General features: G+C 38.6%; 1 protein-coding gene across 1 annotated transcript in view; it reads right to left on the bottom strand.

Moving 5' to 3' along the window:
- Positions 1–13684, bottom strand: part of NIPAL2 (NIPA like domain containing 2) — a 69877-nt gene that overhangs the window by 15952 nt on the left and 40241 nt on the right. Inside the window, exons 5-6 of the mRNA XM_046642046.1 lie at positions 9558–9679; positions 1423–1519 (exon numbers count right to left, since the gene is read on the bottom strand). Coding sequence (XP_046498002.1) covers positions 1423–1519; positions 9558–9679 — 219 coding nt within the window. The remainder of the gene's footprint in view (positions 1–1422; positions 1520–9557; positions 9680–13684) is intronic.

The raw sequence follows: 13684 nt of genomic DNA, 5'->3' as shown, positions 1-13684 counted from the left end.
ATGAAGTCAAAATATTTCACAACCAGCAAGAGCCACTTAGAAAGGGTGCTATTTCGAGAACTCCCACAGAGCTGAACCAGAACAAACTGGCTCAATTCAATTTCAAAATCTTTTCAAAATCAATCTGGGAATTTTTCTAAGGTCCATTTCAGTAATCTTTCTTTTTTATTAGGTAAACTTACCCCATTTACATTTATGATCATAACTGATATATATAATCTTAATTGTGATATCTCACTTTCCTATTTAAAATTTCCATTATTTTCAATATTTTCCTATATAATGTACATTTTCTCACTTAGCTGTTTGCTTTTGTTTTCCCTATCTGGTAATTTGGAAGAAACAAATGTAAAGTTCCTTTTCTGTTCTTTTGATCGAGAGCATACCTGAAAACGGTATACAGTAAATTTGTTTCTATAAGTAACTATCACAAATACAAATCTTCCAATTCAAAGGAGAGAACTAGCTGATGAAATGAAAAAAATGAAAGCTCCAGCACCTCATCAATATGGGGGCTGCAGCCTGCCCCAAAGGTCTACGTATACCACAAAGTCATAGCAAACAATGTACCATGTATGGGTCATCTTACTGGCAAAGAAGAGGCAAAGAAAGAATTATAAATGAATTTTTTTTGTCTGTAAAATAAAGTTTTATTGGCACACAGGCATGCCTACTCGTTTACATGCTATCATCTCTGGCTGCTTTTCCACTACAACAGCATAAAGAAATTTTTAAAAGGAGAATTTCCCAAGTGATTAGTGAGATCTCCTAGTGTTGAGATATATGAGAGTGTGTGTGTGTGTGTGTGTGTGTGTGTAGAGAGAGAGACAGAGACAGAGAGAGAGAGAGAAAGAGAGAGAGAGAGAGGAGTGGGGAGGGAGGATAGATTTAAAAATACATAATGGGCTTATCTAAGCATCAGTTTTCAAATCTTATAAGGAAAAGAAAAAGAAAATGAGTAGATAAGCAATGAATGAAAGAAATGTATTTAAGAAAATCATATTGCTTACATTTATGTTTCATATTAGCCATATTTTAGAATTTAAAACAAAATGTAAACAGGGTAGGTCTTGATAACTAATTCCTGATACAAAAGTTTCAAGTGGGTTCATTCATTTGTTCCTCTTCTAATATTTTTCAATTATTTATTAAGAAAAAAATCTTCAAATCATCAGAGAGCAAATAAAATTACCAAGAATTAAACATCCTTAAATATATTTTTAGGAGAATTAAACATATATCAATTGTAGTAATGAACATGCAAAGTATACTTTGCATAACTGAGACAGTTTGTTTCTATAGATCAGAGTTGAAAAGTAGAAACAATGAGAAAGGAATAGGATGCTCAAATATTTTCCATCAAATCTCTTTTATGACTTAGCATGGCTCAGTTAGAGGATTGAAAACAAAATATCTCCTTACCTAGAAGAGCCACCAAGGTTAGCAGAATCACAATGTGCTTCATTCCTTTTCTTTTATGGAAATATAGGAGAATGCAGAAAATTAATATTTCTAAAATCTAGAAATGAAAAAGAATAAAGTGTAAATCATTCTATACAAAGTCTTTGGAATGCCACACTTCTCTTTTTGATTTTGCAACGTTTCTCACATAAGACCTGAGGGTGACTGGAGTTCCTGAGGACAACCATAAAACTATGAGAATGATTAAGAAGCCTCAGCCATCCAGAGCCGGAGCTCTAGCATCACCTATATGCCAGTGATGCCCAATCTAGATCTCCAGTCCTGACCTCCCTGCAACTCCAGTCTCGTCTATCCAACTATCTACTAGACATTTCCACAGACATGTTTAACAGCCATATGACACTAACATGGGCAACACTTAACTCCTGATTCCCTACCTCCCCAACCTGTTCCTCCTGCGGCCTTCACTCCCTCAGTAAATGGCATCACCAATGCTCCACTGCACCAGCCAAAAACTCCCCTTTCCCTCATTCCCTGCCATCCTCTAACTACTGCAATAGCTTCTAACTTGTCTCTGATTTACTCTTGCCTCTCTACAATCCAGCTATTCAGCAGCCAGAGGACTCATTTAAAAACACAGCCTGGATAATAATATTTCATTCATAGAGAATAATATCATATACATATAAGGTATGTACAGTAATATGACAAGTACTCATGTGCCCTCTACTCAACCTGAGAAACTGAAGCTACCAACACCTTTCAAGTCCCTTGTGTGCCCCTCCCCAGTTGCACTCCTCCTCCAATGACCTCCCCAGGGACGGCTACACTGAACTTTGTGTTTATCGTTCACTTTCTTTATACTTCATCACATTTCTATGTATCCCCAAATGACATCCTGTTTATTTTTGCATACGTTTAGACTTTATACAAGTGGAATCATACTTGCATTTGCTTGCTTGCTTTTTTTCACTGTGTGTTATGTTTATGAGATTCATCTAGGGTGATACATGTAGTAAAAATATAAATTAGATCCAGTCATTCCTTTGCTTAAACCTCCTATGGTTTCCTATCACATTAAGAATAAAATCCAAACTCCTTCCTGAACTACAAAGCCTCAGCCAACTTCTTGGACCTCGTCCTGTATGGCTCACTCCTGGATAGTCCAACCTGCGCCAGCCACAAATGGCCTTTTTTTCTCCCAGTTCTCTGCAGTCTTCAGATTGCTCCTGGCTTTGGGCCTTTGCACTAACTGTTCAGGCTGTCTGGAATGTTCTTTCTCTGATCTTTGCACAAGGCTCCTTCTATTCACTCAACCCTCAGCTTAAACGTCACCTCCTCTGGGAGGTCTTCCCTGACCACTCTAATCTAATAGAACCACCCAGTCATCCTAGCACACCCTCGACTTCAGGTGGCTCCTGTTGAGCGTTTTATCATCATCTGGCATATTTCCTGTTCATGTAAATTTTACGTGTTTCTGTTCATCTTGCTACCAGCACACCAGCTCTATGAGAAAAGGGACCCTATCCATCCTGTTCGTCACTCTGTCTCCAATGCCTGGCATACAGGTGGTCACTCAATAAGTATTTATGGAACTAATGAGTAAATTACACCTCAGATTTATTACGAACAACTTGCCAAAAACAGACCTAATGTCTAATAAACTGAGTGTCCAATAAACATTAATTGAATGAAAGTCTAAAATTTTCCTACCCTTAAGAAAACTGCAGTGTAATTTTGAGTTCTCAATTTTATTTTTAACTTGTTTTCTTCTTTGAAGTCCTTAAGATAACCTGAAGCAAAACTATTATTTTTTTTCCAAGAGATGGTATTCCTGGACTGAAATCATAAATATGAACGTTTACCTTCCTGACATCAGACAAGTAAAAACACCATCACTCACTTGTTTCTTAAAAATTATGAGAGTGAGGGACTTTGCCGCGGCTTTCAGGCCTGTGTTTTACTCACGGAGTGCTCTCTAAATCAACGTGAATCTCCACTGTTTCAATTCACGGTTTTGCTTGTTGGTTTGTTTTTTCCTTTACTCCTCTGTGGGCCACAGGACCATATCTTCCTCACTTAAAAATCTTTTCATCTAATATGGAAGATTAACTCATCCTTTAGTCTTTCCTTTTTCTGAGAAATTAAACCAATTATTTTAACTTTTCATTATAGGACTTACTTGCCAGGCCTTTAATTGAATCAAGTCATGCTACAAGAGCTATTAAACTCCCATCTCTTTGCCTTCCTGAAAGCTGCCATGAAAACACCGGGAGCCCAACCCCATGACATCATCAATCACTCACAGAAGTATCCCCTCGGCTTGGTCTCCCTCAACCACAAGCTTCATTCCTCACGTGATGCAATTACGAACAACTCACAGCACATTCAGGACCACTGCACTCGCTGCTGGAGAGAAGAAAGCTCTTCCTGCACTAACGCACAGAGCAAGTTAGCTAAATCTATTACCACGCTGATTATTCATTTTTGTGGGGGGTGAGGGTAGTTAATCAGTTCTAAAAATCACATATCACTTTTTTGCAAATTCCACTCTGTGGCTTCAGATAAAATAGACGTGAGTTCCTATTATTCACAGACTGACTGTAGTTGCCCCAGGTTCTGTCTTGTGGCAAGAGGTCAGGGAGCTCCCAGGAATAAAACATTCAAGCAGCATGAATTAATGTTAATATTTTTCTAGCAACATTGTTTTCCCTCTCTGAAAATATCAAGAAGCTGTTGATTGATGCAGGTTGCTGCCACCTAGAAAGAGGCTGCTTTGCTGACTGCTCTCTCAGAGGTCAGAAATAACGGCAGCACTTACTGCGTGCTCACCACACGCTTTACTTGTGCTAATTCAGCGAACCCTCACAACACCCGTAGGAGGTGGGTGCTATTATTATCCCCATTGTACAGATGAGGAAACCAAGGCTCAGAGGAGTTAAGTGATCCAGCTCTGGTAGGCAGAATAATGGCTCCCCATTATTCTGACATTACATGTCTGATTCATGACATTAAAGACGTCCATGTCCTAATCTCTGGAGCCTGCACATATGTTACTTTACCTGGCAAACGGGCTTTGCAGATGTGATTCAGACTATGGACCTTGAGATGGGGAGATTATTCTGTATTATCCAAGTGAGCTCAATGTAATCACACAAGTCCTTAAAAGCAGAGAACATTCCCAGCTGTGGTCAGAGAGAGATGTAACATGAGAAAGACCCAAGTCAAGGAATGCTGGCAGCCTCTAGAAGCTGGAAAAGGCAAGGAAACAGATTCTCCCCCAGAGGCACTCACACGGAAGACAGCCCTGCCAATACCTTGATTTTAGTTCATTGAGACCTGTGTTGGACTTCTGACCTTCAAAACTTTAAGATAATCAATGTGTGTTGTTTTAAGCCACTAAGTCTGAGACAATTTGTTATGGAAGTAATAGGAAACTAATTCAGGTTTTGGTACCTGAAGTCTTTCCAGAGGAACAGAATCTTTAGGATGAGTTTTCTGAATTGATTCTGGGTTTTCTGGTTTGGTTCTCTACCCTAATTAGATTTAAAGGCACTCATCACCCTGTTTTCAGCGGTATGAAGTGCACTGGCAGTTCATGGGATGATGTGACAAAACAGATACACAAAATTCCATCGTTGGATGCCCCACTTGCAGTACGAAAACCTGAGCCCAACTTCATCTCACTTCTCTCACCATGTTCTTTCTTGGAAGTACAGCCTTCATTGAAAGTACATGGCTTCCTTGTCCAAAAGAGATGAGCTCTGCAAAGGTTCTCTCCAATGCCAAGTCTGGACAAAGATCTGATCCTCGGTGGTCAGCTTTTATTAATTCTGCACAGAGAGGTGTGTAGTGAAAGGAACTGAAGTGTGCATCCTAGAGGTGGCCTGTCCGGTTTTGAATTCTAGCTCTGCCACTTAGTACTTAGCTGACCTTGGACAAGTTCCTGAACCTCCCTACCTCAGCTTCCCCATCTGCCAATGTATAGAGCTGTTGTGCAGGTAAACCACAGAATGTAGCTGGAGCTAGGCCCAAGGCTCAGCCTGCTGAGTGAGTGTTGCCCACGGATCCTGCAGCAGTGTGCCCTAGTGCAGACCTCCAAGTGCTATCTGCATTCAGACAACATAGCAAATGAACCTCACACAATAGATATTGAGGTCTTATAAAAACATAGAGTTTTCTCCCTTCGTGTTTTTCACACCTGGCGGTGGGTCTTGAAGCAGCTTTGCCAGAAAAGTTGACTTAATAATCGGCTTTGGGGTATAAAATTACACCAAATGACAGGCTTGACCTCTGCTTCTGCTGATTTAATTTTTTGTCTGGCAGAGAGAAAATGAGCACCATGTAGATTATTTTGTAAAGGATTCTATGTTCACAACAGAGGTTTCAATTTGAATAGCCTGTTGGAAAGTCTGGGTGCACAAAACAGCCACAATCAAACCTGCCAAGAACATGAAGTAATTGAGGCTTAGGGCTGCATTTCCTCATATGGGTTCTGCAGACCACGTTAATAGATGTTATTCAACAAAAGGTCCTTCGAGAAACGGACCCCATGGTCAAATAAACCCGGGTCACGCAAGATTAATAAAATTAAGTCTGTCTCTTTCCTAAAGGACCTCTGGCTTTTGACACAGCATGACAGAGATGACGAGTTACTCTAAGGGGCCATGTTATACAGCACCTCTCCAAGTTAGTTTGACCTTGAAAACCCACTGTTTTTCTGCTTTTTGGCAAGCACCTGGTGGGACTACCCATCATGAATACAGGCTGGGAAAGGCTGTTTTTGTGGGTGAGCAAAGGGCATTCCATTCTTCACAGGCTGGTAGACACCAGGCTTCTCAAATTCTCTTCCTGCCAAAAGAGTATCAGATCAGAGGATAGGCTCCTGGGCCTTGTTTCTGTGAGGCTTCCACTTCATGTAAGCCTTGAAGGTAAAATGGACAGCCACCTGGTACAGGTAAACACATGAGACAAGGAGATGCTATTAGCCAGTGTGCAATATAATTTTACAATCTCCTTCAAGAAATGTAAAATTTATTCAGACTTTAAAATGTTTTTATTCATTTTATTAGTTATTTGATCAGTCCTGAAGGCAATTCAGGTGCTACATTTATACTTGGTGTAATAAAAAAACAGATGAGTGATACTTCAAAGAACAGTCTTAATTACTATAATTATGATCTTTGCAGTCATGGTTTGCAGAAAAAGCACAGAATCTGCCACATCCAAGGATTAAATATTAATTACTTAGATGTTTAACAGATTTAAACCAAATTTCAGCTCAAGATCTTAATATATAATCGATAACTTCTAGAGTCTTTAGAGATGCAACATATAATGGACTAAATTCCAAACTAAGATAATATAGATCTATTCCCCTTAGGGTCTACTGCCAATAGTGTTATTAAAATGTGACTTTATTAAAGGTTTACTTTATGCTATCTTATAAATATCTGGAATTTTTTACATTTTTGGTGACACTTACTTTCAAACATACTTTCAATATTTACAGGAATATAGGTCTCTCCTAGGACTGTAAAATTCCTGCTTTGGAATTCTTCTCTATACCCCAGGTGTCTAATAAGTTGAATAATGAACAGTGAATAATGAATGAATGAATTTAAGAGTTGACTTGGGAAAATGGCTAAATGCAATTAATTTCAGAGTATTTTTTTGTGGAAATATAAAGTTTAATAAAAAGTGGTTTTGCTCTTTTAAAATGTTTTCTCTGGTGTTAAAACAATAAAAGGCTACATCACCATCAAACAATGTTGTTCATTCCAAGAAATAAGTCTTGATGCATCTTTAATCTCCAAAGGATTCAACTCAGGCTATTAATTTTCTCGTTACAGACTATGTGACTCTTTTCTTACTGGGGGAAGAACTTGTTTTGCCTGTAGGCAAAGAATAATAATGCGTTGGTAGGACTTTAAGTCTACACTAGCATGAAATACTCAACAAGTCCTTCTAGTGCTTAGATTTGATTGACAAAACTGTGATAGTTAAAGGACTGGGTATGGTGGACAAGTAGGAAGATATAATGGGGCGGGGGGAGACACAAAGTATGACAGACCTGAGAAAGGCTAATCTGACCTGGGAAGCCCAATCCTAAAGGGTGGTGGAGGGCAGGGGTAAGGGGAACCTTCCAAATAAGAGAGGAGGGAGTTTAGGGGAGAAGACACTGAGTTTAGTTTTTGAGATGTTACATCTGAGGAATCCATGGGACACCTAGGCAGGGATGAGTAATAAGTGGACAGATGAGAACACAGATCCAGAGTTCAGAAGAGGCCCGGGGAAGAAGGCTTTCTAAAGGATGGCAGTAGGGTGGGAAATGAGATTACCCTAGAAAACCCTGGAAGAGAATGTAGCATGACTAGATAAGAGTGGCTGGCAGAAGAGAAGGAGGTGCCCACCAAGAGGCTGGCATGGACTAGTCAGAGAGGAAGAGGAGAAACAGAGAAAACATAGTGAGGGAGCCAGGGAAAAGAGAGGTTCTAGGAGAAGACAATGGGCCATGAGTAAATGCTCAAGGTTCAAGAAGAATCAGGACCAAAAAGGCAATGCCTTTCGGCAATTTGTGGGGAGGGATCTACTACATTATAATGAGTGAGGAGTGAATAGAAGCTGAGAAAGTGGAGGGGAATACATTTTTGGTGGTGAGTGGAAGGGGAATAGGATAGTTTATTACCCAGTGTGAAGTGCATCAGGAATTTTCTTTCTTTCTTTCTTTCTTTTTTAACAGAGAAACTTAAGTATCTTTGTTGAGTAAGAGAAAGGAGTGGAGTGGGAGACCATAAAGAGAAAAGACCTGTAAACATTTGTGTTCCAGTGGTCAGAAGTATGTATCAGAGATGGTAAGATATATAGAATTCTTGTCATGTAGACTAGGAACCACCAGGCAATACTGTAATATTGTGCAGTTCCTGCTGTAACATCCTGAGTTATATTTAGAACAAAGTTCAACAAAAACATGTCCTTGCAAATGCCAATGTCACAGTTTTAAATAAAAGGTGTATAAAGTAGGGTCATACTATTTCACCTGTTTTAATGGCAAAGGACAGGACTGGATAGATTTTTGAGGTTACTTCTAACCCCAGAAAGCTATGATTCCGTGTGCTTTGATTCTTGTTATTGAATTTACAACTGTTTTTTTTTACCAATCTGGTTCTTGGTTAAATGCTCATCTAGATTATCCCAGTTTTCTTCTTACAATCTACCCTTCCTAAGATATTCTTATTCTCCAACCTAAACCAACTTCTGTTAACCAGTTACATACCAACCATTTCAATCACATTCTCTCTTTATATCCACTAGATACAGCCACTGCATCAAATAAAATATTCCAATTAGTGGCTTCAAATTTCTATATCAGCTCATTCCAGTCTTTCTTTCACACATCTCTCAGTATTGTCCTACTGCTGTCTTCTTCTCCCAGACAATCTGTGGCATTTGTCTCAATGAGTACTTTTTCTTTTAAGAGAATTTACTTCTTTTTGTTTTTTCCCTGCTCTTTTTCCTCCCCAAATCCTCCCAGTACATAGTCGTATATTTTAGTTGTGGGTCCTTCTAGTTGTGGCATGTGGGATGCCGCCTTAGTGTGGCCTGACGAGCGGGGCCATGTCTGCGCCCAGGACCCGAACCGGCAAACCCCTGGGCCACCAAAGTGGAGCGTGCAAACTTAACCACTCGGCCACGGGGCCGGACCCAATGAGTACTTTTTTTAAAGAGAATATCTATCTTGAATAAAATTCAGTGAATTAAAATGTGTCTTCAGGTATTTCCCTTTGACCCAGGAAGAGGGGTTTTTTGGATTTTGTTTGTTTGTTTTTTTACTTTGAGTTGTCTTAAAACATGTTGCTCTGGAACATGGTTAAATGTTAAATATTAACAGGTTAAATGTTGTGGAAATTGTTCCAGTGACAGGTCACCCCCAAAGACAGGATACCTGGGAAACTTAGAGTGCTTCTCTTGTTGATTTAGTGTTTCAAATACTTCAGTATTGGTCAAGTATAGTTACATTTTAAGGAGATACTAATACTGAGAAAGAAAAGATTACATTAATTCTCTATCATCTGCATGTATCAGTGATCTAGACAATATAGCTTCTGGGATAGTAAAATTTTTAGAATTCTTACCACATAGATGAGGAACTGCCAGCCAACAAAGTAATACTGTACTGTTCTTGCCGAGAGAGCCTGAGTTATATTTGGAGCAAAGTTCACCAATAAATATGTTCCCGCAAATGCCAATGTCATACCTTTAAATGAAATTGAAAAAATAAGTCAAGTTGAAAAGGGCCATTTAAGATTTTTCCTTGATGCAAACATTACCTATAGACTCAGCATCACTTGTAAAAGTGCCGACAATTCCTCCCTATTAAAATATGATTCATCAAACCATCCCTAGAGAGCATCATGCATTCAAGTGACGGCATTCCTGTTAAAGGCGGATAAAGGCCAAGAAATAGATGGGGTAGGACACAACTTCTGAGTTTTCTTTGTTGTTACACATGAATCCTGGCCTCTTCAGAGGAGCCTTCCCCAAAGATGGAGAAGATCAGAATACACGCATATGGAGACACGAGAATACATCCTAGCTGGCTCTTTGTTTCCATGTGGAACAGTAAATGCATGATGGATCTAGATCCATCTAGATCTAGAAATAGATGGCTGAGCCCAGAGAGTGGGGAAGTCCATCATCTGACAATCTACTCTATACTTACTTATCTTTGGAGCCTTCACACACACACACTTCGGTGATTTTTCACTTTAAAACTCTAGTAAATGAGCACCTTAATCATTGCCATTTATTGGGGTTCTTTTAGCAGAAATAACGAAGGTGAACACTGACTTTTCTGTAAGTTTTATTTAATCCAGTTTAGAATCTAGAATTCCAGGGGTAGCTTAGTAAAATATCACATAATAAACCTATGTAAAGAATGTGTTACTGTCATCACTTTAACATTACTTAAAATAATTGAGGGAGGGAATGTGTGTAAGAGGAGTGGCCACGGAAGGAGGGGTAAAGGGAGGACTTGCCTTCCAAATAACACAGAAAACTGCTTGTTTATTCATAATGAGCAGCCTGAGAAAAACTGATATACGTAGCATTTTTCAGATAGCGCACTTGAAAATATACTTCAACTTGTTTCATCACCGAGGTCAGCATTGTTGTGTATATAATTTACAACCAGTATTGACTCCAAGCTGAAACAATTTGGTTTGTCTATTGTCTAAAATCTCACAAGTGGAAGACACCAATTTCCTGTTCCTCTTAACCAAATGATTTAGAGTTTTGAACTCTAGTTTCTGAGAACAAACAGCATTTCATTTTTCATAGAAGCTAGACAATAGCTATTCAAGGTATTGTAGAAGCTATAAAATAAGCTTCCTCTAAGGTAACAATTTATTCTGTACTACTTTGTGAAGACAGAAATTACATACACAATTTTAAGAGCTATTTCTAATGAGGATTTTAAAAATGAAACACAATATACATTATTAAGCATTGTAATAAAAGGAACATAATAAAAACCATAAATAAGAACTCGGGCAAAAACTATTGGTCAGCCATGTCCCTACTTTAGGAAAAAAAGATCTTAGAAGGTAATAGTTTAATATTAGGTTCCTAGGAGAAAGGAACTTGAAAAAAACACAACAGTTTTCTAAACTCAGTATAGCAAAGTAAATGCATTAAATATAACTTAAAAGTCTCAGAGACTTCCAACTTTCTTTGGTGAAATTCAAATTTTTTTTTATATTGAGTTCCTCTGCCAGTTATTTCTTTATCTCATCTAACTGCATCTAGTGTCAACTAAATTTATTCTTTTAAATTCAATTTTGAATGGGTAATGTGTATATGGTAAAAAATTCAAAACACACAAAAGTGAACAGTAGAAAGTTACATCTCTCTCATACTCTTATGGCCCACTGGTTCCCCTCCTGAAAGTTAACCACTGCCACTAGTTCTTGAGGTTTTCTTTTCAAAGACGTTTTATGCATGTGCATGTGAGAGTGCATGAGTTTGGGTTACTTTTACACAAACTTTTCAGTATCTTATTTTTTTTCTACTTAACAGAACCTCTGGAGAACATTTCACATCAGTATATGTACAGCGCCCTCATTCTTTTTAGGTCTGCACAATAGTAGCCTTAGTATTTAACTTAAGTTTCCAACACAGTCCCTGTTTCACATCTGCTTTCATATGTGCATACTGTACCCATTTCTACCAATGTAGATCTCCAGTGCATTTCAAAACTCCTTAAAAACAAATAAAACGACTCAAGATTTTGCAATTATACTTTCAACATAGCTTTTCACATGTATTCTTTCATCTGAGCCTCATCACTGTGAGTCTAGTAAGCAACTCTATGGCAGCTCAGCTAGTTACACATTCTCTCTTCCTAATAGTTTTAATTTCAGCTACCTCAGACAATTACAAAGACAGTTTTGGATAGCTGCTACCTGTTATATGCTTGTTTACTTCTGTCATTATATATTTCTATGTGATTTACTATCTTCTTTATGAATTGTGCACATTTTTCATAAGTGTATAAAAGTGTTGAAGATAGACATTAGCTGTTCCTTAAATAAATAAAATCTATTTATATCCCACCTTTTCTAAAAGTGGCATGAGATGTCAGGTCCTGCTATTTTTATTTCATTAAAGCCACAAATACTCCTTCTTTTGAAAGACACAGATTTCTGACTTAGAAAACTTGCTAGGTTACCTTCTGCTGGCCTGTTTGCCCAAAGGACTAATCTGGAAGTGTAAGAAACTAAAGGAAGGGAAGCAGCAATGGACATGCTCTTTGCCCATGGACATGGTTAAATTTTAGGTTAAGACCTGGATCGTGGAAGTCAGTCCAAGCTGAAATCGCCCTCACAGAATTCAAATTTCACTGCTACTTGCTAGCTGGAAGAGCTCAGGGAAGTTATTTATCCCTCTATGACTCAGTCTCCTCTTCTCTAGGTACAAATTAACTTATCATACCTTCTAGACTCCAGGAATTTGGCTCTGCAGAGGTCAGTCTGGGTTGCTGAATATGTTTGAAAGCTCATCTGGAGGCCTGATGTGACAGAGGACCCCGGGACAGATCCACTTCAGGATGCTGACTGCCAAGAGTCAAAGGCCATCTGAGTTAAGCTTAAAAATTAATCTAAAATTGTTTCTCCAATATTACAATCCAGGGATGATCAGGGACGGTCACTGGGGCTGTCTCTAAGGGGAAAACAATCCAATTTGAGAATGGAAGGGCCAGACAAGAAGGAATTGGCAGGTGTCTTCTGACTGCTTAATGAAGACATCTTCCCATTGGTCTTAAAAGAAGGCAGAAGAAAGGAAATAACCAACTGACAGAACACAGAGAAGAAACACTAGCTGTACTCTGTCTGCTACGCACTGCTCTCCCCAGGGAACTGGTGCACAGGGTACCAAGACCTGGACGCTGGGGGGGACCAAAGATGGAGCAGACAGCACTATGGGTAAGCTGCGGGTGGGAGTCAACAGCTGGATGCTGGACACGCCCCATGATACAGGATGTGATCCCATCTGCCACTCTCATGCCCAGATCTGCAGCAAATATGTTTTCTCATCAAATACAACTCAATTCACTTAAAAGTCTACAATGATCTGGTGGGAGTTTCAGATTTAGCTTGATGCAATATACAAACACTAATAAAATCTCTTCCCATAAACTTGTTATATGTGCAAAACAGGTAAACAAGCTCATCCATGCTCTTTACAGTAGATTAGGTATACCGGGAGGGCACATGCCAAGGAACGGTAATCATTTTTTGTGAAGTGGTGTTCCTAGAACTGGTGATTTCATAGACAAGTTTGGCTGATGTGAGAGTTACATTATGATCACCATCATACTAAAATGTGATGATAATGATAACTACAATAGTAATAGCTAATACTTATAAGCAAAATTCTAAGTGCTTTCTACATAACTAACTTAATCTTTACAATAAACCTGTGAAAAATAACTACACTATTATGTTATTATACTATTATAAATTTTTATAATTACTACTATAACATGCATAATATATAATATTGCATATTATTAAAGTATTACTATCTGCATTTGACATATGAGCAAATTGAGTCACAGAGGGAATAACTATCTTGTCTGGGATTTTCTAGCTAAGTGGAGAGCTTGAATTGGAACCTAGGTAGTCTATTTTCTTAATGATTACACTCTCCCACCTCTTGTCTACATAAAGGACCAGGGCCAATGAATGGACAACTCAGGGCT

The sequence above is a fragment of the Equus quagga genome, chromosome 16, assembly GCF_021613505.1.
Source record: "Equus quagga isolate Etosha38 chromosome 16, UCLA_HA_Equagga_1.0, whole genome shotgun sequence".
NCBI lineage: Eukaryota > Metazoa > Chordata > Mammalia > Perissodactyla > Equidae > Equus > Equus quagga.
The sequence above is the reverse complement of the archived record's forward strand: the minus strand, read 5'-3'. Positions and strand labels throughout refer to the sequence as shown.